The sequence below is a fragment of the Schistocerca nitens genome, chromosome 3 (assembly GCF_023898315.1).
Source record: "Schistocerca nitens isolate TAMUIC-IGC-003100 chromosome 3, iqSchNite1.1, whole genome shotgun sequence".
Taxonomy (NCBI): domain Eukaryota; kingdom Metazoa; phylum Arthropoda; class Insecta; order Orthoptera; family Acrididae; genus Schistocerca; species Schistocerca nitens.
Genome location: NC_064616.1, coordinates 751,434,015 through 751,460,760, shown reverse-complemented (window position 1 = coordinate 751,460,760; position 26,746 = coordinate 751,434,015). Strand labels below are relative to the sequence as shown.

The 26,746-nt window shown below is 46.1% G+C and overlaps 1 protein-coding gene and 2 non-coding genes across 4 annotated transcripts in view; 2 read left to right on the top strand and 1 right to left on the bottom strand.

The window, feature by feature from the left end:
* The window catches only part of LOC126249747 (histidine decarboxylase), a 413,856-nt gene extending 387,747 nt beyond the window's left edge, over positions 1-26,109 (top strand). For both annotated transcript variants that reach the window (XM_049951428.1, XM_049951427.1), the window contains exon 16: positions 23,797-26,109. In XM_049951428.1, the coding sequence (XP_049807385.1) occupies positions 23,797-23,855 (59 nt within the window). In that variant the 3' untranslated portion in view covers positions 23,856-26,109. The remainder of the gene's footprint in view (positions 1-23,796) is intronic.
* Trnai-uau (transfer RNA isoleucine (anticodon UAU)) lies at positions 117-190 on the bottom strand. The gene has a single exon. It is a non-coding gene; the product is annotated as a tRNA-Ile (tRNA).
* On the top strand, positions 19,466-19,540 carry Trnas-uga (transfer RNA serine (anticodon UGA)). Its single transcript has one exon. It is a non-coding gene; the product is annotated as a tRNA-Ser (tRNA).
* Positions 26,110-26,746: the final 637 nt, after the last annotated feature.

The window sequence follows — 26,746 nt, the reverse complement described above, 5'->3', positions numbered from 1 at the left end:
AACAGTTACTGTTGATGACCGTGCAGCTTTTCCCTGGAATAAATGATGACTAACTGACAACCTCAGCCGCCGACAGGTGTTGTTGATATACCTCGATGTGGACAGCTGAAAATGTGTGCCCCGACCGGGACTCGAACCCGGGATCTCCTGCTTATATGGCAGACACTCTATCCATCTGAGCCACCGAGGACACACGGGTTCGAGTCCCTGTCGGGGCACACATTTTCAGCTGTCCACATCGAGGTGTATCAACAACACCTGTCGGCAGCTGAGGTTGTCAGTTAGTCATCATTTATTCCAGGGAAAAGCTGCACGGTCATCAACAGTAACTGTTCTTTCGAGAACAAGTTACTGTCTTCGTATATATAGTTAAAGGCTAGCCAGCCATTGACCTTCGTCTGTGCGAATGCGCACAGGTTGCCCAAACTCTTACGGGAATCGCCAAAGCGTGCGCGAGTAATGAGTGGGTGGGCAAATGTCTATAAGGTACAATACATATGTAGAATCGTGGACAGTTGGGAATGTGAGTCTCACGGTAAGCGTGCAAGGGATAAGTCCCTGCAGTCGCGCTATTCAGCTGTGTCCTCGGTGGCTCAGATGGATAGAGCGTCTGCCATGTAAGCAGGAGATCCCGGGTTCGAGTCCCGGTCGGGGCGCACATTTTGAGCTGTCCACATCGAGGTATATCAACAACACCTGTCGGCAGATGAGGTTGTCAGTTAGTCATCATTTAACTCGTAAATTGTCAAAATAATAATCCATCTAAAAGACTCTGCAAACATGCTTGCTACTTGTCAACTGTGGAAATCATGGACTAGTCTTATTTAAACTATTAGAGGCAGCACCACCATCCAGTGTGTTCAGCACGAGGTCCACACATCAACTGACCTAGTACACAGTACCACCACCAGATGGTACTGTCATCCTTCCCATGACATAATCCAAGATAGTTGTCTGGAGGGGGAAAATGGCCCGAAAACGACTCAGCCTGTACTGGGCTGCTGGGGAGAGTAAGGAAGGAGTGTACTCTATTTATTTTGGAACATTTTATTTATGAATGGAGTATATTTATCACACTGACTCAAAACACTCTCCCTGATGTGCTTGGGGTCACAATACACAGTCTGCAGACCTGTAAACTACTTCTAAATAACGCTCTCCAGACATGCTAACAACTCTTAATTTACCCTAATAATTTCAGCCCAGACCTGCAAACTCCTCCTAAATAATGCAGTACACTGATGTGCAGACATGAAATCAACTTGTAAACTGTCCAAATAACACATAGCACAGCCTACAGAGCCGCACACAAAATAATGCAATAGACATGCAATCAATGTGTGCAAGCACCCTCCGCCACCCCCTGTACACTAGACCGCACAGGAGGCTACAGCAAGCCCCAGCAATGTGACGCACCCATCAGCTGTCAAACGACCCACAGCTGCCCTCAAGCATGAGGCAGCGACATCCCTTTCATACTTAATACCTGTGAAATTCTTTTCTAAATACGTGTTCAAATGGCTCTGAGCACTATGGGACTTAACATCTATGGTAACCAGTCCCCTAGAACTTAGAACTACTTAAACCTAACTAACCTATGGACATCACACAACACCCAGTCATCACGAGGCAGAGAAAATCCCTGACCCCGCGGGGAATCGAACCCGGGAACCCGGGCACGGGAAGCGAGAACGCTACCGCACGACCACGACCGGCGGACAAATACGTGTTCACCTAGGCACCATTGCTGATGCGACCAGGCGAGAGAACAGACGCTCCAGGGGCGCACATGTCATCACAGCCACAAGAAGCTGCCAGACACAGTTGAAAGTTGTTTCTATTTTCGAGTATACAGTCAGTCTTATACTGACGTCACAGAACTCCAAGTCATTCTCACGCTGGTCTCATACGCGAGACGCCTCTGGGCAGCAAATGTCCACTAACTTCACCCAATATAGAAATCACCTATGCCTCATTGCTCACGCAATGATGCATAGCTGCGATGTGGATCCGCCGCAGAGAGAGAGTTGTCGCAATGCTTCCCAGAATAGCATTCCTCCTGGTCCGTCATCGAATTTACCTGTCAAACTGCTACTACTGTCTATGCAGGATGATCCTATTAAATATACAGCTTTTGATCCATTGCAGAGGTCAGTTTAAGGTTTCATCACCTGTAATGTAGGATGATGACCGTATCCCACAGACTATACTGTAACTCGCAAGAGGCGCTCCCTGTGACCCTGTGTCGCTGTTTGAAACATTGTTTTCTAACACACTTTGTACACTGCCATACATTTTGTTATTCTGCCACGACTTCGAGGTCTGTCTCAGGTTCTAAACTGACATTAAGACGTTCTGACCCACGGCCTCTCACAGAAAACTAGACATTGGACGGTGTAAAACATTTTGTTACTGCAACTACCATAACACACAACTCAGGGTGGATGATTTTAAATAAAAGACAGTTACAACATAAGGAAACTAGAAGAGTTTGGCTGCATTGTGGAGAGTTTCCAAATTGATGTCCGAAAGTGATTGATAACTTCTACATTTAAACTCATCTGTCACAGTGATGGAATAGATGATGGCTCTGTGTTCCCTTTCGACTGATTCCTCTTGTTGCACTCATGTACGTGATCACTGTTTCGCTGCTAGCAACCAACAAAAGTTGCCACCCATCCACAAAACTCATTCGCCAAGTCAAACAAGTGTTGTGACGGAAAAGACACCGTCAATACACTGTAATAATAAGCAACACAATTGATAGTGCGAACAATTTCAGCAGTTTTACAGTAACTTCAACACTGGCCAATGATGTGACAGCATGTTTCCCCAGTTTCAGTATCATAGCTAAACCGCCCCTTCTCTACTTTGCGAGTATCATTGCGAATGTAGATAGATGACTGCTCAGTACGTACATTCAATGTTAATTCTCGAACACGTAAATCATCAATGTATACCAGACAGTGCTCTACATATTTCTAACACCTCGAGCATAGTGCTTAATTTACGATCAATCTCTCTGTGTATGAGAGTCACAGAGCATTCTCGCTGTCTTAGGGTAAAATTATAGAGTGAAACGCCCTCCTCCCACTCTCATTGAACAACCTGCCCTGCAGCACCATTACCGAATTAATCTGCAACCGATCAGAAGAAGACTGCTACACTCCACGTCTCGTGAATGAATGGAGCTTTCCGAGTCCTAACTCATCCAAGTGCACGAGATTTCTCGAGATGCGCCCATGTCGAAGAGCTTAGCACTCCTTATTGTTGTATAGTAACAGATTTTAAAGTGTCATTATGTAATAGCAGACAGTTAAGAAGAACAAGAAACGAATGATTTTTATGCGCGATGGAGTTCCGAGAAAACGTCGAAATCGAAACGAAGGGAATCAGGGAGGCAGTCAATTTTTTTCCGTCGAGGCAGATGTCTATTGAGGTACCCGTGATACACGCGTGTTGACTATTGTAGTTGATGCTTTTCAGGAAGACGGAGAACCATTCACCTCTAAACTTACTTGCACCTACGTTAAAAGATAACAGAGAATGGACGGGGTGATCGATTGAGATGGAGCTGTAATGAGGTACGATTTAATGGTTGACTGATGCATTCTAGTGAAGAAGAAGTTGCTGCAGGTCCATTTTTCCACTGTTCTGTCTGCATGCAACAGCCACGTGACATAGCCTGCGATCTACTTGTATACAGCCACTTGTTCTGTATGTGGTTTAAAGCACTGTCTACTGGCGATCGTTAACGGTAAACCTGTAGGTCATCAGAGGACTTCCATCTCATGTGTGATGAAAATTGACACACTCCTCTAAACGAACTTGGATTTATGCAATGTACTCCATCCCCCCTGTAGCATCTTGGGTGTAAAATCGAGACTTCAGCGTCATAAGTAAGTTTGTGATAGGTGCTTGTGAGGCGCTGCAATTCCTGTGTGCACATTTGCCTGGCAGATGTGCTGTTTACAGAGTTAGTGACGGAATGACTTGTAATTTTCACATGTCGGACGCTGCTGCTATTAATTTGTCTGTTTCCTTTTAGGAGGTATCCCCCGCTACTAACGATCATTTTATATAGGCCTGATGCAGGCATCGTATAATTTCTGAACCGCGATCGGATGTGAACGGTGGACACTATACATCTCTGGAAAGCTATATTGTGCTCGTATCACGCAGAGCAAATGTTTTACGGAAGTTAGTGGAGCTTTTATAGTTTGTAATTTTTCTCTGTTGGATGGTGCAGAATTACGATGATTGCATGTTGGGCTGATGGATTTGAATGGACGTGGATCTGCTACGGTCGGTAGTATCCGTATCTAGTTCGAAAACGTACCATATTCCGCGCATTTCCACCGAATGGTGGAAACACGGTCCTGTTGCACTAACTCAAGTCGTTCTGTTTCTAAATGGGTTGCAGAAGGTGGAGGATATGTCTTTCTCCGACTTCTGCTCCATTCCAACTTAATTTGGAACGATCACATGCGCTAAGCTGTAGAAATGGGAGCAGTTGCAAGATGCGTAGGGGCTGACTAAAATCACGTTGAAATTTTACTGTAGCACACATATTCAAGAAAGGTGTCTCTTTTCGAGATATGAGAGTGCCAGAAATATGATTCACTTGTGGGGTGTGATCCAACGCAGGTATGTGGTTGAATGGAAAGACTTGATTCCAAATAATGGACATCATTTCTAGCAGATAGTGTAACACTAGAGATCTGAAAAGCTTGTGTACATTTTCTTACAACCTCAATCAGCACGTCATCTACTATTACTGTTTGTGTTCCTTCTCAATCAGTCATCGCCTATAACTCAGTAGATATATTGCAGAACCTCTGATATGGCATCGAGTCAGAATATGTTACAAGTACTATAGAAATATCTCTATAGAAATATCTAGCTGGGGCATGTGAGTGAGCCGCAAATACCGCTTACATACCACATCCCTTATTCGAATCATTTTCAAATTTCAGCGATTTTATAACGAGGTTGCATTGTGGGCTACATGTAACTGGAGTGCTGGTCTGATAATATACACTCCAGCAATCACTGTCCCCATATTTGTCTGGATAGAAAAACCACCTCATTCAGAGGTAATGTCGTACCTCTATTTATAAAGCCAATATAGCTTTTAACATGGATACTTGTGTGCACCTGTAGAACCATGACCGCTTGTGACAGTAACATACAGTAGTTGTTGGGATCGAGCTTTTTTAACATCTGGCCGATAACGTCTCTCTTTCTAGATCACGGTGGTAGCACTCGCAAGAAAAACTTATGAGACATGTCCACTGTTGTAACGGCGACTGGAACGGTTGCGGAGTTGTAGAGACGGAAACGCGGCGGGACCCGCAGAGCGGCCCGCGAACAACAACACAATGGGATATGACGGACACAATCAACGAAGGACCTTACGATACAACAAGAACAGACAACAGAGTCACGAACCAAACAGGACAACTATGTCCACTTTCAAAGCAACACGAAAGTCAATACGCTGTCTAATGCAAGGCGATATGCCCTGAGACGCACGCGAGGATAGACTGGTAGGCTGAGGATTTTTTTTTTTCTTTATTGTGATTTTAAAACCTGTGGAACAGGTAGGCTGGCAGCAGCACAATACGCCGCTCTTCAGCCGAAGAGAGAACAATGATATAAACAGAGAAGATACATCACTGGGAAAAACGGCGGGAAAAAACAGTAGACACATGAACATAAAAAAACATGAAGCCGTTCACACTCGATGACAATCCACACTACGAACTGTTGACACGACGCACAGACACTGAAGAAGACGATGGCACTGGTGAACGATGGATGACGGCACACACGAAACACTGTTGGCGGTGATCTCCGGCGCGCGAATGTCCACTTAGCGTGTGCGAGTCCAGGGACCTGCCAAGTGGGGAACAGGGGTGAGGTAGGGGAGAGGGGAGAAAAAGGATGCCAATGACTGAGGAGATGGGGGCAGCAGGAGAGGGACAGAGGAGTGGAAGCCCAGGGGAGGAGGGGGGAGAAATGGAGGAGGGAGGGAAAAGGGAGAGAAGGGAGGGAGGGTGCCCAGAGGAGCAAGCATAGGAGGAGGGCGGGAGGATCAAAGTTGGTAGGAGGGGTAGATGGAGGGGAGGAGGGCATCATCAGGGAGGGGGAGCTGGCGGAAGCCACCTTGGGAGAGGGTAAGGAGGGTGGAGAGATGGAGACCGGGTGGGACGTGCGAATACAGACGCGGCAGCGGGCGGGGGTGGGAGAGGATCGGGGAGACGAGCGGGTGAGGAGGATCGAGTTTGCGGGAGGTGTACAGGATCCATATCCTTTCAAGGAAGAGGAGGAGGTGGGGGAAGGGGATGAGATCGTACAGGATCCGCGTGGAGGAGGGGAGACGGATGCGATAGGCGAGGCGGAGAGCATGACGTTCAAGGATTTGGAGGGATTTATAAAAGGTATGGGGGGGCAGAGATCCAAGCCGGATGGGCATAACAAAGGATAGGGCGGATGAGGGATTTATAGGTGTGGAGGATGGTGGAGGGGTCCAGACCCCACGTACGGCTGGAGAGGAGCTTGAGGAGACTGAGTCGGGAGCGTGCCTTGGCTTGGATTGTCCGGAGGTGGGGAGTCCAGGAGAGGCGGCGGTCGAGGGTGACGCCAAGGTACTTAAGGGTGGGAGTGAGGGCGATAGGATGGCCATAGATGGTGAGATAGAAATCAAGGAGGCGGAAGGAAGGGGTGGTTTTGCCTACAATGATCGCCTGGGTTTTGGAGGGATTGACCTTGAGCAACCACTGGTTGCACCAAGTGGTGAACCGGTCAAGATGGGATTGGAGAAGGTGTTGGGAGCGCTGTAGGGTGGGAGCAAGGGCAAGGAAGGCGGTGTCATCAGCAAACTGGAGAAGTTGGACGGGGGCTGACGGCGGCGGCATGTCCGCCGTGTACAAAAGGTACAGAAGGGGGGAGAGGACGGAGCCTTGGGGCACACCGGCAGAGGGGAAAAAGATGTAGGAATCTGTGTTATGGATGGTGACATAGGAAGGACGGCGGGAGAGAAAGGAGCTGATCAGACAGACGTAGTTAATGGGAAGGGCGAAGGTTTGGAGCTTGAAGAGGAGACCGAAATGCCATACGCGGTCATAAGCACGTTCGAGGTCCAGGGAGAGGAAGATTGCAGAGCGACGGGAATTAAGCTGTTCGGAAAGGAGATGAGTGAGGTGAAGGAGAAGGTCGTCGGAAGAGAAGGACGGCCGAAAGCCACACTGGGTAACGGGAAGGAGGCGGTGCTGGCGGAGATGCTGGTGGATGCGTCGGGTGAGGATAGATTCCAGGACCTTGCTGAAGACCGAGGTAAGGCTGATGGGACGATAGGAGGAGACGGCGGACGTCGGTTTGCCAGGTTTAAGGAACTTGAGGATACGGGAGGTTTTCCACAGGTCAGGGTAGTAACCGGTGGACAGGACTACATTGTAGAGCCTGGCCAGGGTGGAGAGGAAAGAGACAGGAGCTTCACGAAGGTGGCGGTAGGTGACACGATAGTGACCAGGAGCGGTGTTGCGTTTTGTGCGGAGTGTAACAATGAGATCCTGTGTAGTGATAGGGGCATTGAGTTCCGTGTGTGCAATGTTGTCCAGGTACTGGAAACCAGGAGCGAGGGGAGGGACAGAGGTGTCAGTGCGATCGCGGATATCCGGGAAGAGGGAGTAATCGAACTGGGGATCATCGGGGATGGAAAATACATCGGTGAGGTAGGAGGCAAAGTGATTGGCCTCGTCTGAAACGGTGAGGAGGACAGGGAGATGGTTGCTACCAATAGGCTCCAGGACATCCACCGTTATGCAGCCAAGGAGGTTGGGGGAGGAGAGGATAACATCAGGAGTGGAGTTGGATTCTGGACGGGTGTGCTGGGGGATGGGGATGAGGTCGCCTTGAAGGGAGGAGAGGAACCGATGCCACCGCCGTAACTGGGCAGCGGAACGACTATGGATGTTGAGGTCGGCGGCGATCACGTAGCAGGAGAAGATACGGTCGATGTGGGAGAGGAAGCCGAAAGGAATAGGGGCGCTGGGGCGGACATAGATGGTGGCGCAGGTAATGGTAAGGCCGGGGAAAAAGAGACTAAGGATCACGTGTTCGGTGGGGTCGGGAAGGAGAGGTTGGAGCCGAACGGGGATCTGGCGGTGGTGACCAATGGCAACTCCGCCACGCACAATTGGGAGGGGATTATCGGAGCGGTGGAGGAGATAGGGTGAGGTGTGGATGGAGTGGTGGGGTTGGAGGAAGGTTTCATTGAGGAGGAAGGCATCCACGCGGTGGGTGGCAAGGCTGTGCAGGAAGAGGTTCTTGTTGGCGGGAAGGGAGCGGATATTGTTGAAAAGGATACGCTGCTGTCGGGCCATGACAGGGATTTAGACGAGGGTGTCAAGACAGGAGAAGGTGAAATGGGCCTGGTTGTTGGAGTAGGTGGCGTACATTTTGAGTTGGAAAATGGAACGGGCGGCGAGGGAGATCTGTTGGAGGGTGTGGGGGCGCTGAAAGGGATGAACATTCTGAAGGACGATGGTGAGGAACCTGATGATGTCCTCAGCGGTGGGGGGGACGAAGGGAATTGCCAGGAGGGGTGGGGGCGTCCAGAGGACGGACAGGGATGGTGAGTTCAGGAGTGGTCGGAGGGGGTCGGGCTTTACACTTTTGGGAGTAGGTGGGATGGGGGAGATTGCAGGTATTGCAGGAGGGAGGGGATTGAAGGTTAGGGCACTGCCGGAGGAAGTGCACTTGCCTACAATGCGGGCAGGTGGGGGCCTCGCGGCACTCAGCTGTTGGGTGTGCATTATAGCGCAGACACCTCTGGCAGCGCAGGGATTGAGGAGGGGAATGGGAGGGGTCGACCTTGTAGCGCTGGTTGAAGAGGACGGCACCCTCCTTCAGGAGATGGTCAATGGAGGGGGCGTCCTCGGAGAAAACCCGCATAAGGCGAGTGGGGCCGGCCGAGTTGAAAATGCGGCGGACTGCCTGCACCTCCAGCGTAGGATGCGCCTTGAGCTCCGCCAACACCTCCTCCTCTGTGATCGACGGACTGAGCCGAGTGATCATGGCGGTGAGGGTCGGCGGGCGACGCGGGTGTTGGGGTTGGCGGGTAGGAGAGGGAGAAGGAGCAGGGGTGAGGGAGGCGTTGGGGCCAAAACGGGTGATGGGGAGGTGGGAGAGGATGTCAGTATGGAGGGTTGGGCTGGGGGAGGAGGCGGGCGGCAGCGGGAAGAGGAGCCGGGCTCAACACCCGCTATTGGCGGGGAGGAAGGGACGCCCGAGGTATCCATGACAGCCAATCCAGTGTCCAGGGCGGGGGAGGGAGCCGCCGATCCACCCAGAGGCGGAGAGAGCAGGCGGCTGGACCTCGGGGAGATGGCATCAACGATGAGTAACCACATGGACCCCAAAAATGGGCCCGCAAAATCGATATGGATGCGATCCCAGGGCCGGCGAGGCACAGGCCAGGGTGCAAATGACTGAGGAGGACTCTCCAGGTGATGCGCACAGACAGTGCACCCACGGACCAGGCGCTCAATATCGCCATCAATGGCGGGCCAATACACGTCTGGGAGTGAGGAGAGAGATGGGGGCACCAGGGAAGTGTTGGCGGAGGAGTAGGGAGAGATTCCGGGCCTCGAGAAGGGAAGGATCGGGACGGGAGAGGAGGTATTTGTATAAAGAGGGGGGGGGGAGGATGAGGAGGAGGAGGCAGAGGGAGCAGGGCCAGGTGGGGAGACATCCATGGCACCCTGGGGGGGGGGAAGGAGGACAGGGCGGGGCCTTTTTGGGAGCGGAGGAGGTGGTGGTGCCACTAGGGCGTTTTATGGCGGCAGAAGGGCGGGTGGTGATATGAGGGACGGGAGCTATAGGGAGGTGGTGGGAAGGGACAGGTCCCGGCGTGGACGCAGCAGTCGGCGCCGGAGATGGTGACGGTGAAGGCGAAGGCGACGGCGACGGTGGCGGCGGTGATGGCGAAGGCGATGGGGAGAGCTGGGCATGGACAGTGGCCCGACGGGCCACCACCCTAGCTGGAGCGGCAGTGACAGGCTGGGGGAGTGGGGGGAAAGGATCAGATCGAGAGAAGCGGGAGGAAGAAGCTGGAGAGGGGGCGACAAAGAGCGAGGGCGAAGGGAGAGTGAGAAGAGGTGGGATGGAAGGAGGGGGGGGTGTGACTGGGCACACCATGTTATAGTGGTGGAGGCGGCGGAAGGGGAAGTATGAACTGTGGCTATGGTGGTAGTGGTGACAGTGGTGGTGGGGGCGGACATGACGACAGGGAGAAACAAAAACGCACACAACAAAAAAGAAAGGACACAAACTGGGGACAGACGAAGACGGACGAAGACCAGGGACGGCGACGGCAACGGCGACGGCGACGGCGACGGCGAGTGGCAGGAACGCCGCAGCTACTGCTGCTGCTGTTGCTGCTGCTGCTGCTGCTGCCGCGGACGGGGCCGGGGCTGCTGCTGCTGCTGGCTGGCTGGCTGGACCGCTGCTGCTGCTGCTACTGCTGCAGGAGGACTGGCTGGCTACTGCCGGCTGGACCGCCGCTGCAGACCGGGACCAGGACCGGGACCGGGACCGCTGCTGCTGCTGCTGGACTGCTGGACGGCTGGACGGCTGGACGGCACCTGCAATACTCCTAATGCTTCGATTAGAACCGAAAGGCAATCGAAGGGCGGTATCCTTCCGGATTACCGCCGAAGATGCAGGCTGAGCGACAGGCAGGTGCTTAAGTACTCGATCGGGGCCGCTGCAACCACGTGTTCCACTGTGGCGCCCTCACTTTAAATGCGTTCCAGGAGGCGCGCGCCGCCACAGCTTACGGCGCGATGGTACAGAGACCTCTCCGGGTCTTCGAAGTCCATGACGTCTGGCGGGGATTCAAATTCCGCGGCGCGCGGTACCAGATCCCTCCCCCCTGAAACTTGCGCGTAGGGGCGGAAACGCCCTTGACGGTGCCGAGGCGGGCGGCAGCGGGAAGAGGAGCCGGGCTCAACACCCGCTATTGGCGGGGAGGAAGGGACGCCCGAGGTATCCATGACAGCCAATCCAGTGTCCAGGGCGGGGGAGGGAGCCGCCGATCCACCCAGAGGCGGAGAGAGCAGGCGGCTGGACCTCGGGGAGATGGCATCAACGATGAGTAACCACATGGACCCCAAAAACGGGCCCGCAAAATCGATATGGATGCGATCCCAGGGCCGGCGAGGCACAGGCCAGGGTGCAAATGACTGAGGAGGACTCGCCAGGTGATGCGCACAGACAGTGCACCCACGGACCAGGCGCTCAATATCGCCATCAATGGCGGGCCAATACACGTGCCGGCGAGCCAAAACTTTACTACGGGACAAACCCCAGTACCCACGGTGTAACAAACTGAGCACCTGAAGCTGCAATGTCAGAGGGATGACCACCCGATGGGCATCAGACTCCGTGGCCAACAGAAGGACATCATGGACCACGGAGAGCCTGTGGGACAGGTGGCGCCAGGGGCTGAAATCGCACTGCATCTGACGAGTGGCATAGGACGGCCACCTGTGGACCACGTAGTTGAGAACCTGCCGCAAGATAGGGTCACGGCTGGTAGCCGCAGCAATGTGAGCAGCAATAAGAGGCAAACCGTCCAGCGCATCCCGGTGGGTCGAATCAATGTGAAAGCAGAGGACCTCCTGTTGGTCAAAGGCAGGATCAGGGCCAACTGGGAGACGTGACAAAGCATCCTTGTAAGCATAGTGGGCGGTAGGCTTATACTGGATAGTGTAAGCGTAATTACGTAAAAACAATGCCCAGCACTGGAGACGTTGAGCCGTCGGCTCCAGAAGGTGAGAGTGGGGTCCGAAAAGTGTAACCAAGGGTTTATGGTCCGTCAGGAGGGTGAACTTTGCCCCAAAGAGATAGGTGTGAAATTTTTGGACAGCGAACATGATCGCCAGAGCCTCCTTTTCAATCTGGGAGTAGTTCCGTTGTGCTGGGGTCAACGTCTTAGAGGCATAAGCGACGAGCTGTTCGGAGCCATCAGCATCCCGGTGCGCTAGGACGGCCCCAATGACGTACGCCGATGCATCAGCCACCACAACCAAGGGGCGGTCCGGAAAAAATGGAGTAAGACAAGGGGTGGACTTCAGCATCGCCTTTAAACGGAGAAAAGCCTGGTCACAGGCAGAGGTCCACTCAAAAGGTACCCCTTTGCGACGCAAGTGATGGAGGGGTTGAGCAATGGAGGCAGCCAAGGGAAAGAACTTTAAGTAATAAGTAACCTTGCCCAAAATCATCTGGAGTTCAGATAAGTCTTTGGGACGAGGAAGAGCCTCAATGGCTCTGACATTACGACCGGAAGGGGCGAATGCCATCTTCGCTAAGCCAGTGGCCTAAGTATTCCACTTCTGGTTGAAAAAACAACACTTGTCCAGCCAACAGCGTAAACCAGCAGACTCTAAAGCGTGAAATAAGGCACTGAGGTTTCGTAAATGTTCCTGGAGGGAACGCCCGGTGACCAAGATGTCATCCAGATAATTCACACAGGCAGCCATAGTCTGCGTAAGCTGCTCCAGGAATCGCTGGAAAATGGCCGGCGCCAAAGAGACACCAAAGGGAATGCGCTTGTACTTATACAATTCGAAAGGCGTGTTGACAACCATGATGTTCTTTGATTCAGCATCCAAGGACAACTGGTGGTATGCCTCAGCCAGGTCGATCTTAGAAAAAATACTCTCCCCCGGCAAGCTGGGCAAGAAGGTCTTCCTGTCGGGGAATCGGGTAAGTGTCAACGAGGGACTGAGCATTGACTGTAGCGCCGAAGTCCCCACACAGCCGAAGGGACCCATTGGGTTTCCGTATGACCACCAGTGGTGTCGCCCATACACTGTAAGTGACAGGCTCCAGCACGCCAGCAGCCTGGAACCGATCAAGTTCCTGCTTGACTGTGGGCCGTAAGGCCACCGGAAGGGGCTGGGCCTGGAAAAATCGAGGCTGTGCATCCGGCTGTAGGGTGATGTGCGCCTGAAAGCCGGAAGCACATCCGAGATCCGGTGAAAACGACGCAAAAGCGGAGCACAGATCGTCCAAGTCCTGAAAGGGAACAGCCGTGGAAACGACCTTAACTTCGTAGGAAATTGAAAAGCCAAACAGTTGAAATGCATCCAGGCCAAATATATTCGAAGCCGACGGATGGTCGACGACAAAGAGGCTAAGGAGCCGGGGAACACGCTTGGACGTCGCCTGGACGACGAACTGCCAATGAAGGGAAATGGAACTGTCTCCGTGGGCGACCAAACGGCGAGAGGGAGGCGACAACGCAGGAGAGCGCAGCCGGGTATATGTCATCATATTAATCAGGGAGACGGTGGCCCCAGGGTCGACCTGAAAACTGACAGTCTCCGTTAAAATGCGGAGCGTGAGGAAAAGCTTCCATGCTGACGGATCATCCTGTGGGACGACCGATTGCAGAGCATAGACTGTATCTTGAGGCCCAGGAGGGGCAGGACTGGAGCGAGTCAAGCGACTATGATAAACTGATTGGATGTGGCCCTCCTTGTTACACAGCATGCACGTTTTCCAGCGGTGGGGACAATTAACCCGTGGATGTGCAGTAAAACACTGTGGGCAAGATGGAAGTGGGCCACGTGACTGGCGACGAGGGGCGACTGAAGGCAACGATGCCATAGAGACGTCGGACAATGAGGAGTCCTGACAGCACTGGCCTCTGTCGGCCGGGCCACGTCATCGTCGCAAGGGTGGAACCCGCCATCATGCTGCGATCATCGCCACCTGCAGTCGCGCCATAAGACGTTCGTTAGCCGCTTGAGCAATTTCAAAGGAGTGGGCAATGCAGAGAATCTCTTCCAAGGAGGGGTTGTCTAGTTTCAACGCCGCAGTACGAACCTCAGGATTGGGAGCCAGCTGAACCACCACATCCCGGATCAGGGAGTCCGCATACGAAGCCTCACACTGCTGATTGGTGCACGTAAAATTGCATCGACGGCTGAGACCCTGCGAGTCCGTGATCCAGGAACAATACGATTGACCAGGCTGTTTATGGTACTGGTGGATCTCCAGCCGGGAGGCGACCACATGATAGCGTTGGGAATAATAGTTTGTCAGCAAAAGGCAGATCTCCTGGAAAGAGAGGGCCACAGGATCGGACAACGGTGCCAACTTGCGGAGAAGAAAGAACGTGTCTGGAGAGTCCCAAGACAGAAACAACGACTGCTGTAAGGAGTCGTCCGTGACTTGAATAGCCGTGAAATATTGTTTCAGCCGATGTAAGTAGGTTTCCCAGTCCTCTTTAGCGTCATTAAAGGGTAGAAACGACGGCGGACGCGGGAAAGCATCGGACACCCGAGAACTCTGAAGCTGTTGTAGTAACGCGTCCCGGGCATCGTCTTTGTCCATTAGCAACTGCAGTGACTTTTGTAAGATGTCTAACTGGAGCTGCTGCTGCTGCATGAGCTGCTGCTGTTGCTCCAGCAGACAGACCAACTTTGCCTCCAAACCAATAACGACCACCGTTTACCTCGTCACCAAAATGTTGTAACGGCGACCGGAACGGTCACGGGGTTGTAGAGACGGAAACGCGGCGGGACCCGCGGAGCAGCCCGCGAACAACAACACAACGGGAGAGAACGGACACGACCAAAGAAGGACCTTCCGACACAACAAGAACAGGCAACAGAGTCACGAACCAAACAAGACAACCACGTCCACTCGTGAAGGGATTCAAATTCTGTGGTGCACGGTACCAGATCCATCCATGGTTGATTTTCTCTCAGCATTATTTCGTATCGCCAGTGACCGGTTATTGACGAAGTATTATACTTAGGTAGTAGTAGCGGGGTGCATGATATGTTGACATTTGGGCATCAGACTTATAAAGTATGTGTTTGTGCTCTGGCATGTGCAAAGGAAGTGACTATGTCCAGTCGTAAGGAAGGTATGGATTTGACGTGGAGTGCTGTGATATCATGGGAAGAGTATGTCAAGTCATAAGAATGGTACTGATATTTCTATTTCCAGAGCCACAGCCGTCAACAGAGTGTATTTCCGATACTTTGTTCATTGTCGAATGTCGTTCAACTGAGGCTGCGATCATAACATTTAGTTATAAGTACAGGGATAAAATATATATGTGACTGATTTAGTAGGATAAACACTCTAAATGTACGTGCTCGGCCTGCAGCGCCAGTGAGCTGTGCAGGGGCGATTATCGGTAGGAGCTGTCAGACTGGACATGCCTCATGGAGTCTAGGAATGTAGCTGAATTAACCGTGTTGTCCTCCAGACGACCAAATAGCGAACTAATACTTAGTATGTGTTGGATAGCTTTTGTGATTGCGTGGAAATTTGAGAAGATTGAATATGGCGGTGCGTTTGTGCTGGATTGTCATTCCCGTCCATGTAATTTGTTCAGTTGACTGCTTCTGCATATTTTGTGCCTTTATTTAGTTGAGAGAAGATCGATTGTGGTGTGTGCAGTTAGCATGTGGAAGACACGTTTACTGGTTCTCTAGACATGAGAAACACTTTAGTTGACCTTGTAAATTACGGGGATGATTTGGAATCTACTAAATCACCGACATCGGTATTTGAGAGTGGAAATATCAGTTTCCTCTATTTGTTTCGAGTTGCCGAGTAAACGTCTTCATGGACGTGACAAGTTTCTAGTTAGTCAGTGGTTTACAGCAGGCCCCACCTAGCTAAAGTTTCGAGTTTGTAGAGAACTAATTTCCGGTCTATATCTTGGGAATTGCTGCCTAGTGTTTAATATCGAGAAGTACTGCGAAAATGTTATAATATTATGGCAAACTATGCGATAAAACACATGTGTTCTTGTAATCCCTGAGTCTGGATATGTGTGTAGAAAAGCGAGCAAGCAAGGAAGCAGGTTCGGAGCAAAAAAAAGTAACATGTTTGCACTGAGAGGAAACGATCCCGAATTTGTAGAATAGTTCTGAGAGCGACTTCGGTCTGCTGTGGGTGCTCTGGTCGCGTGTTAGGAGTGGATGACTTGTGATCGTTGGCTGTGGCAAAATATCTAGTGCTGAGAGGAGAATATATATGGTACTGTCCATCTTCACGGTGTATGTATGAATGATGTAAAAGGGATGATTTTGTTTGGTGCAGAATACGAATTGTATGGTTACTGCATCGACATGGTGGATGGTGATATATTGCTGGGTTGGAGATCGGTTTCGCGGACTAATATTCAAGGTCCTGTCAACGGTGGGAGAGCAGTGTAATTGAGTAGGAAACTTTCCATATTTTACGTTATGTTGGGTACGCAGTGATATATTGATGGGTCGGAGGTCGGTTTCATGTTCTGCTATTCAAGCTCCTGTCCTCAGTGGGAGAACAGTGTAAATGAGTAAGAGTCTTCACGTATTTGACGATATGTATAGTAGTTTGTAAGATTTAATTTCCCGTGGAATATGGCGATATGTGTGAAATAACTGCTGAAAGTCAAGTCTGCAGAAGGAAAAAAGGCAGATGGTGCTTCGATTTGGCCACAATAGGAATTCGGCAGGTAAATTCGATAAGAGCCAACCGTAATTCTCGATTCATTCACATCCTTTGTGCTGGGATATAAGAGCATCTACATAGCGGAGGGAACTTTTGTGTATGTTGAAAGCAGGTAGGGTAACACGTGATTGACAGGGTACCACGTTAGGTCCGTGAGGAAGACTGCATTCGACGTTATTCTGCTCTATTTTCGTAAACAGGTTCTGTTAAGGCAAGAATTTCTGTGCATACAAGCTGAGACATCAAGAAAGCGAGCGTTAAATATTTCTGGGACACTATACAATTCTCGATTCTTATTTTTACATAGTCATCTGACATCAGCATAAGATTGAGAACCTTGTTCGATGCACTTGCGAGAGTTTTTTTCTACGAGTGTGCATTTAACGGCGATGCGTCAGTCACGCTGGGCAGTTAAGCACAGTTAGACACATCTCTCATGTTGCGCTAGGAACAATGCACCCTGTGCTACTCTGTCATCAACGGTAAAGACACGTGCTTCCCCGAAGCGTCTCATGTATGAGACTGGCGTGAGCATGCCTTGGAGTTCTGTGACGTCAGAATAACACCGACTGTATACTCAAAAACAGAAACAACTTTCACCTGTGTCTGGCGGCGGCTCGCAGCTGTGACGGCGAGCGCGCCCTGGAGTTTCTGCGCTCCTGCCAGGTCGCATCAGCAATGGTGCATAGGTGAACACGTATTTCGAGAGGAATTTCACAGGTATCAAGTATGAAAGGGATGTCGCTGCCCCATACTTGAGGGCAGCTGTGCATGGTTTGACAGCTGATAGGCGCGTCACTTCGCTGTAGCTGAATGTAGCCTCATGTGCAGTCTCTTGGACAGGGGGTGCGGAGGGTGCTTGCTCACATTACTACATGTCTGTTGCATTATTTTGCGAGTGGGTCTGTAAGCTGTGCTATGCGTTATTTGGACAGTTTACAAGTTGATTTCGTGTCTGCACATCAGTGTACTGCACTATTATTTGGGTAAATTAGGAGTTGTTAGCGTGTGTGGAGAGCATTATTTAGAAGTAATTTACAGGTCTGCCGAGTGTGTATTGTGACCCCGAGCACATCAGGGAGAGTGTTTTGAGTCAGTGTGATAAATATACTCCATCCCTAAATAAAATGTTCCAAAATAAATAGAGTACACTCCTTTCTTACTCTCCCCAGCAGCCCAGTGCAGGCTGATTCATTTTCGCGCCATTTTCCCCCTCCAGACCACTATCTTGGATTAGGTCACGGGAGGGATGACAGTACCATCTGGTGGTGGTACTGTGTACTAGGTCTAGACCTTTTGAAAAACACACTGTTTGCCGCCATCTTGGATAACGGTACTTGCGTCATGAGCTGCCATCATGGCTGCCATCTTGGATTACATCACGGAACAGGAGACAGCACCGTCTGGTGGTGGTACTGTGTACTAGGTCAGTTGAAGTGCAGACATCGTGGTGAACACACTGGATGGTGGTGATGCCTCTAATTGTTTAAATAAGACGGGTGCATGATTTCGGCAGTTGACGATTAGCAAGCATGTTTGCAGTCCTTTAGATGGATTATTATTTTGACAATTTATGAGTTGTTTGCTCTCTGGACATAAATGTGTCTCATTACTTACGAGTGGTTTGCATGTCTGTAGGCTGTACAATGCATTTTGACAATTTACAATTATCAAGTGTGTGTGTAGAGTATTATACATGAGTTATTTCGGAGTAATTTGCAGGTCTGTATGCTGTGTGGCGTGTCAGAGTGTGTGTTCTGTATCACTGTGATAAATATACTCCATCCCTAAATAAATTGTTCCAAAATAAAGGAAGTACACTCCTTCTTCTCCAGCAGCCCAGTGCAGGCTGAGTCCTTTTCCCACCAATCCCTAGGAACAGGTGGCGGTCAGGTGACTTAGGTTAGTGGTGGTGAGCTTTGTTTCCCACAATTTTCTTAGTTTCTTAGAGAAACCCCAAGTGACCTTTCTTTGCCGCCAAAATTCAAACTTGGTGCCAGTTCCTAGGAAGAGGTGGTAGCTGGATGACTTAAGTTAGTTGAGGTAGTTCCAGTGACCCATCTTCTCGTGATTTTTCTTAGGTTAGTTGAGATAACTATGGTGTGATGCATTATCCTGTTGGAATTTGAACTTCCCGTCATTTTTCTGGAAGAGGGGAGGGGATTAGGTTAGTGGATGTACATCAATTGACCTATCTTCCCGCCAAACGCCGCCATCTTGAATGTCGTCACAGCCGCCATCTTGGATAACGTCATGCGCTGTTGCCGTGTCTACACAACGCGATCTTGGATGACGTCATCGCCGCCATCTTGTATACATCTGGCAACAATGCAAATTGGGGCCGTATCCACTTGCCCCAATACTATTGTCTCCGTGATATCTGGAGTTGGGCAGGCATCTGTCACGGTATTACTATTTAGGTGGCAGTAATCACAACGCGCACACTCCGCTGCAGAGTGAAAATTTCATTCTGGAAACATCCCCCAGGCTGTGGCTAAGCCATGTCTCCGCTATATCCTTTCTTTCAGGAGTGCTAGTTCTGCAAGTTTTGCAGGAGAGCTTCTGTAAAGTTTGGAAGGTAGGAGACGAGATACTGGCAGAAGTAAAGCTGTGAGTACTGGGCGTGAGTCGTGCTTCGGTAGCTCAGTTGGTAGAGCACTTGCCTGCGAAAGGCAAAGGTCCCGAGTTCGAGTCTCGGTCGGGCACACAGTTTTAATCTGCCAGGAAGTTTCATATCAGCGCACACTCCGCTGCAGAGTGAAAATTTCATTCTGGAAACATCCCCCAGGCTGTGGCTAAGCCATGTCTCCGCTATATCCTTTCTTTCAGGAGTGCTAGTTCTGCAAGTTTCGCAGGAGAGCTTCTGTAAAGTTTGGAAGGTAGGAGACGAGATACTGGCAGAAGTAAAGCCGTGAGTACCGGCCGTGAGTCGTGCTTCGGTAGCTCAGTTGGTAGAGCACTTGCCCGTGAAAGGCAAAGGTCCCGAGTTCGAGTCTCGGTCGGGCACACAGTTTTAATCTGCCAGGAAGTTTCATATCAGCGCACACTCCGCTGCAGAGTGAAAATTTCATTCTGGAATCACAACTAAACCGATACTTTTTTGTGAGCCGCCATAGACTTTTTGGCACTATCACAATTCCGGCCCCTTGGGGTCTAGTACTCCAATCTGTAATCCCGTCAGCCAACTGTTGATTAATAAATTCTGTCAAAACTGGTTGCAGGATCATGGGATTCTGTACAGCCTCCAATACACTGGTGCTTTGTTTTACTGTCAGAATGCTTTATTGGGTTACTGGCATATTAGGCAATGAAATTTGTGGAAGAAACAAATCTTGAAATTATAGCAACAGGTCCTCCATATATCCTATCCATTCCCCTGAAATGCTACAGTTTCTTACGAAATGCAGTCCTGGTAGCATCCTGTGCCTCATCACAGCCAACATCCCCGTGTGGCAATCTTCCTCATTCGTAATCTCCAACGTAGGCAGTAACGTACCTTTTAATAACGTAACTTCTTTGGAGCCAAAATTATTCACATTGATGGGCACCATTTTGTTTCTGCCCCTGTCTTGTACACGTAAAGTATCACATTACACCAAACAACATGCCGCATCCAATATTTCACTACTCTCTTGTGTAACACACAATATATTAACTGGTAATTCAGGCTCCACATTCGCCCATAGCGATTTCCCAGTGCTCCTAACACAGAGTCACATGTGTCAAGCCTTAATATCATTGCTCGTGGTTCAACTGGACTGTTTTGTACGTTAGACATTCCTAGCAGATGATCGACATTGAACACAGTGTCCCCTATTCGAAATGTATTCCCAATAAGTCATACTACATGTTGTCAAGGTTCAATTATGGCATGATGTTCATGCAGAAAGTCCAGCCCTAGCATCATGCTGTTGGCTTCATTTACGTGAGACACCACTTTACACATTGCTTAAATTTCAGATGGTCCATTACGGCCACGGCAAATCAGCTGGTACATCCTTTTCAATTCAATAAACGTTACCAACAACTGTACACTTAAAGATATTTTTTTTTTTTCAAATCAACCAGTTTTGACAATTTCTTTTGCCATCTACAGGCCCCATATGCTTTTTTCCAGTCAATGAACTTTTCATATCACGCCATAGCATGAGTCGCAATCATTGTGCAGCTGATTCATACGAAAGCGTGACAGAAAATGCTTAAATATGGTTGTTTTGAAGCAAAAACGCATTATGACTGACCTCAATGGTTGTATATCTCTATCCCCTACCCCACCCAAATTATAACGTGATGGGTCCCAATGCCTCCTTAATTCTCTTAAGGCCACTGACACATGCACCCTTGTGTCCAACAAAACTTTGTGTTTCTTACCATCTGTCACACCCATTATGGGACATTCCATCTCTGTACTCGTTCTCACTGCACTTAGTTTTACTGGGAATTCCTGTTGGAGTCCCTGGGGTTCCCTCCTTAGTTTAACGGACCCTTTCTTCCCCCTGTACCACATCTATTACCACCCCTGTAACCTTGCTGTTGACCTTCTCCTTCCCTACTAGCATTCCCATTATATTGCTGGCCACCTCTGTTAACTCCACTACTCCTTCATGGCTGGTAGCACTGCCACTGCATGTGACCTGTTCGTCCACAGATAAAACATTTCACATTCGAAGCAAATACATGTTTTTGATCCCTCAACCCTGTCACCCTGTCAATTTCCTCATATTCCAGAGCTAACCTAAGCCCAGTGTGGAGATCTTTAGGAGCCATCTTTAGGAGTCCAGAGCACTTGCTTATTACTTTTGTACTTCATTGTGTCAACATTGCTATGAATTGTATATGTGGATCTACACAATAAATAATAATTGTCTAATATGCAAATACTAGAAAGATTGAGGAGAGTATGTACAGTAAAAAGGAAGTTTTTAATAGATATCAAAGGCAAGAAAAGTAAGCATAGAATCAAAAATGAGGAAATCAGAAAATGATTGTGAATCTTGGAACTTCAGGATGAGACAGTAACAATAAATATGAAATGGTGTGGACATATGATGAGACAGAGAGGAAAGAGCGCCTAAAATTAGTATCTCTTGAAAGGTTAACAGGAGACAGAGAGTAAGAGAAAGACCTAGGAAGAGATGGACAGAGACATTAAGGAAGTCCATACAGAAGAAGGGAGAAATATCAGAAGCTGTAATTAAAGAAGAAGAAGAATGGTCGAGAGACAGACATGAAGCAGGTCAATGGTTCACAGTCTGATTCAGGAATATGGAAGCAGATAGACGAACAGAATAGAATATCATAGAATAGAATCTTTATTTTCACATGACATTTTATATACAATCATTTGATTGAAACATTTGTGACTCATCAATGAATAATTCTATGCCTACCTAAGTACCGGTATAACTAAAACAAGATACATTAAAATAACACATATGGATGCTCCCAGAAGCACATTACAATATAAAAAGGTAATTACATGTTAGATTTCTTCGTTTTTCTTAAAATTTCAGCACTCATTTGAAATGATTCTTTTAAAGTGTTTTTCATGTTTGTTTCTGTAACTTATAAATATGGACATACTTCAAAGACAATATACTTTCATAAAAGTAGTATATATGTTTACATCTAGATATTTAGATACATAGTTCACATGGTACATAGTTCATATGTATGGACACATATAAAAAGAACATATGTCTCCATTAAAAGGGAACATAAGCATACACATAGAACGTAATGTAGCAAAAACAGGAAAACAAAACAGATGCAATATCTCCTACTTGTCTTCCTCATTTATAAAATCATCCACATTGTAGTAGCATTTGCTTTTTAAATATTTTTCAATGTTTGCCCACGTGGATTCTAGCTTGCAGTGCTTCAACTTTGAACGGATTTTTTTGCTAAGCTTCAAAGCCATGTAATATGGAGTATTTTCAAATAATGTTAATCTGTGGCAAGTTATCACGTAATCTTGCTTTTGTCTTGTTTCATAAGTATGTGAAAATGAATTTCCCTCAATAAGATGTGGGTTTTTTAACTCAAAGAGAAGTGTTTCATATATAAACATGGAAGGAACTGTCAGTAAGTCAAGGCTTGCAAATAAATGTTTGCATGATTGTCTATTGTTTGTTCCAGTCATAGCTCTGATAATTTTTTTCTGTAGCTTGAACACTCGGTTGAGGCTTCTTTTTTCAACTCCCCAAAAAATTATCCCATATCTTACAACTCATATAAAATATGCATGATACACAATTCTCCTAACAGCTAAGTCAGTTACTTTATTTGGAATCCTTACTGCATAACCAAAACTATTTAACTGCTTCAGTAGCCAATCCATGTTTATGGTCACTCCCAGAAATCTGACAGATTCTGCAGTTATCAGTTATCTGCCTTCATAACTTAACTGTGTTACATATTCAACAGTTTGTTTGGTCCTGAAGTGTACAATTTGAGTTTTTGTTAAGTTTAGTTTCATAGCATTATTATTTATCCAATTTTCTAGTTCTTGAAGAGTCTGTTTTGTTTTCTGTACTAATAAAGAAGAAGAGTAAAACTGAATCCAAACTTAACTAAATCATTCAAAGGAGAGTGTTCTACTACAACTGTTCTTAGAAGAGTCACTTTTCCTTTGATATGCAAACAATAATGATAGTATATTTTTCATCATTCAACTCTTTATTGTCCTACAGAATAATCTTCAAGAGTAATGTAGCTAATGTCAACAAAATATTTATAAGGCAAAAATGAATATAAGTGACATGCAGTGGCCTCATTTCAGATGTATGTATGTTTATACTTACTTACTTGAACATTTACTCTTTCTTGTTATTTATAATACAATAATGTAAAACAGGTGCTCAGAAGGCAGGATTTAGAAGACTTTATTTCTAAAAAATAACAATGTTTTGTGAATTGATTTGACATTCTTGTCTAGTGTACGGTGTCGACTTATTTATTCTACATCACTCAAATCATTTATGCCTACCCCTCATTCCTTTCACATTCATCAGTATCTTTTTATGTAATTTGTTTCCACTATTTATACTGTATCTTGACAATATAACAGATTTTACTTGGCTTCAATATTTTTTTCGAAAAAGCTAATATAATCTCCACATATCGACAGATATTTTCTTCATATCACTTACATGTGCATAAATGAATAACAAAAAAATGCACGAATGGCAGATATTTCTCTAAAATTCTCTCAACTTAGCTTTACAAAGGCTATTTTCAACTCTGTTAATTTTTTTTTTTCAGATGAAGTGAATGATATGCCCAAATTATGTGCAAAGTGTGGGCATATAATCAAGGAATGAGGATGATATTCTGTGATGGAACATCTCAGCCTAGATAAAATACATAAAATTTCATAAGTCTATTTCAATAATGAATAAAAATATATCACTTTTGTATCATACATACAGCCTTTATGAAGCTTTCTTTCTTGTGAGATATTTATTGAAACTACTATGTTAGAGCTAAGTGAAGTATTCAACTCATATACTCTCAGGAGCGAATGCCTATTGATTTTCATCATGCATAATGCTTGTAAGGACTGGTAAACAGGTTTTTGTGACTTCCAATTAATAACATATTCATCAGCAAGTTTTTCCAATTTTCTTTGATTACCAGTGTCTCTAACCAGTATGTGACTGTAACATCTAACATTTAATTTAACATAATATTTTTAAGTGCTTATATAGTCAGGTAATGCATAAATAAGTGCACTAATATTGGGCCTAGAATTCAGATTAAAAATGTTTTCTCATGCAAATCAGGAAATGAGATGTAAATGTGAATCAAACATTAATAGAATAATGACACTGTTGCAACCAATTAAAAATTTAGCAGTTTTGTTTCCTCTGGAAGACTTTAATTTTTATTATGAGAAGATAGGAATGGAATTCTTCAATAAATGTAAAGAAAATGTAGACAATTTAAAGAATGACTACTGTTTTTATAACCTATATCAAAGTAGCTTGTCAATATGGAAACAAAATTATCACGCACAAAGGAAACTATGAATTCTCAGTTTCTGATAAGATACGAAGACTCCTTTGAATAAAAATTTAGTTGCCAAAACATTTTCCTTAACATATACCCAAATACTAACTATCTGACTGTATTTTATACAGAATTCATTATGAGTACTTTATGGCATATTCTGATCTTGCTCCTATATGATGTCAATGTTTTACTAGAGTGGATGATTTTACTATAATTATCAGTGCAATAAGTAGTCATATTCGAATAAAATGTTACGTTGTCATTGTGAAAACATCTTTTTAAGTAATAATTACTATACATGAGTCCAATTCCAAGAAACTGTGTCAATGTAATGTTACTCATCAGCAAAAAAAGAAACATGTTTTATCATTGTAGTCACAAATATTTGCAGGGAATAAGAACTTTTTGTGGATAAGAACAGCAGTTTACATATCAGACAGAAGGTAACAGCTAACTGTTGCCAATCATCTGTTGATTTGTGCTCCAGATTGCTAATAGTAATTATTGCCAAAATTTAGGTTATATAATTGTCCCTTAAATGGAGCAGCCATCTCAACATAAATAAACCATTTTGTAAAAATGGCAGTAGTGGAACTGCTGGGTCTGCTTATGTGACAGGTACAGGATGAAGAGCATTATGAAAAGTTTGCACTGAATATGAGGTATATTTTAAATTTTGAAACATTATTTAAATGTATGTGTTTGTGAGAAAAATACATCTGACTAGTCTTGTTGATCACATTTATTTGCTTCTACTACCAAAAAATTAAATTACTTTCATGTACCATTAAATAATAAAACTGAAATCACTTAATGTTATACGACAAATGACGTCATGGTATTTAATGTCTCAGATTCAAAAATCAGAAGTTATAGTAAGATATTCATTGTTATGTAACTTGGTCTATAGATTTTGATGTGGGTTGTCTTAGATATGGGCTCTCGTGCACAAAAACCTGATGCCAAGACAAAATTCAATTTAATTAAAGTAGTGTTATTTTCAAAAGAAATAAAAAAAAGAAAAGATGTAGAGAACTGAATTAGTTATTTTGGAATAAATCTAGTTCATATACAGTTGTACCATATGTAATATGCTGTTAGTGTGTAACTGAAATTGTTCTTGAAAGCACATTCAATGGTACAAATAAGGTAATAGTTTAGGCTAAATATTTCATGTTACAAGCCCAAGAGTAGCCCAACATGTTTCCCTTCTCTGTTACCTTTAAAAAACAAAAAACTGTTAACATATTAATCCTTGTAGCAGTTGGTACCTATATGTGTCATGCATCATAGTAATTCCTTGAAATGTAACGAGCAGAGTATACTTTAAATACATTTTCAAAATATCAGTAAAATTCTAGACATTGCAAAACTGATATAAATCCTAATTTTTAAAGGTCATAACAGATGTAAATATTTCAAGACTAAATATCTCTTGAATTTACCTGTGTATGACCAACAGAAAGATTCATGTTAATTCACGTCTACAGATATTACTATTGTTTACAATATTGTTCATAATAAGATGCTATAATTAATTATCAAAACTGTTAATGAAACAAAAGTTCCTTGCTACGAATAAAATTATATATGTATTCTACAGTTAGGATATTGATAATTGTATTTACATGCAATATAAAATATCTACAGAATTCAACAAATTTCATATTATTTTCTGTGACATCCATAGCAGATTATAAACTCTTATCTGTAATCACTCCTGCATTAATAAAATATGTATTTGAAATGTTGAATCATATTTTTATTTCTGTTACTGGATATGTTACAAAAAAATGCAATTAATGAAGCAAAAGTTCTTCATCTTGACAAAATCAAAGTTTTTAAGTTACTGTGAAACATTTTCACTCATTTGTTGTGTGCTGCAAATGACAGCTCTCATCAAGTTTCAACCAATCTTGCAGCTGTAAAGTTGGTTATGTGGCTATTGTGAAATTCTGAAATCCATTTGTTTCTGTTTTATTCAAGACTTAAGAATATTTAAAGTATTTTGGGAACAGATTACTGATCCTGCAGAGACAAATCAGCTCTGTAAACAGAATTTTGACACACAGGCTTTATTATACTGTGCTGTGTCATTTAACTCTTGTTTATGACACCATAAGTTGACTTGTAATGGTAATGTAATTGTTCCAAACAGGTAGGTACACCTTGCAGAATCGTGCTAAAGGTATATTTTAAT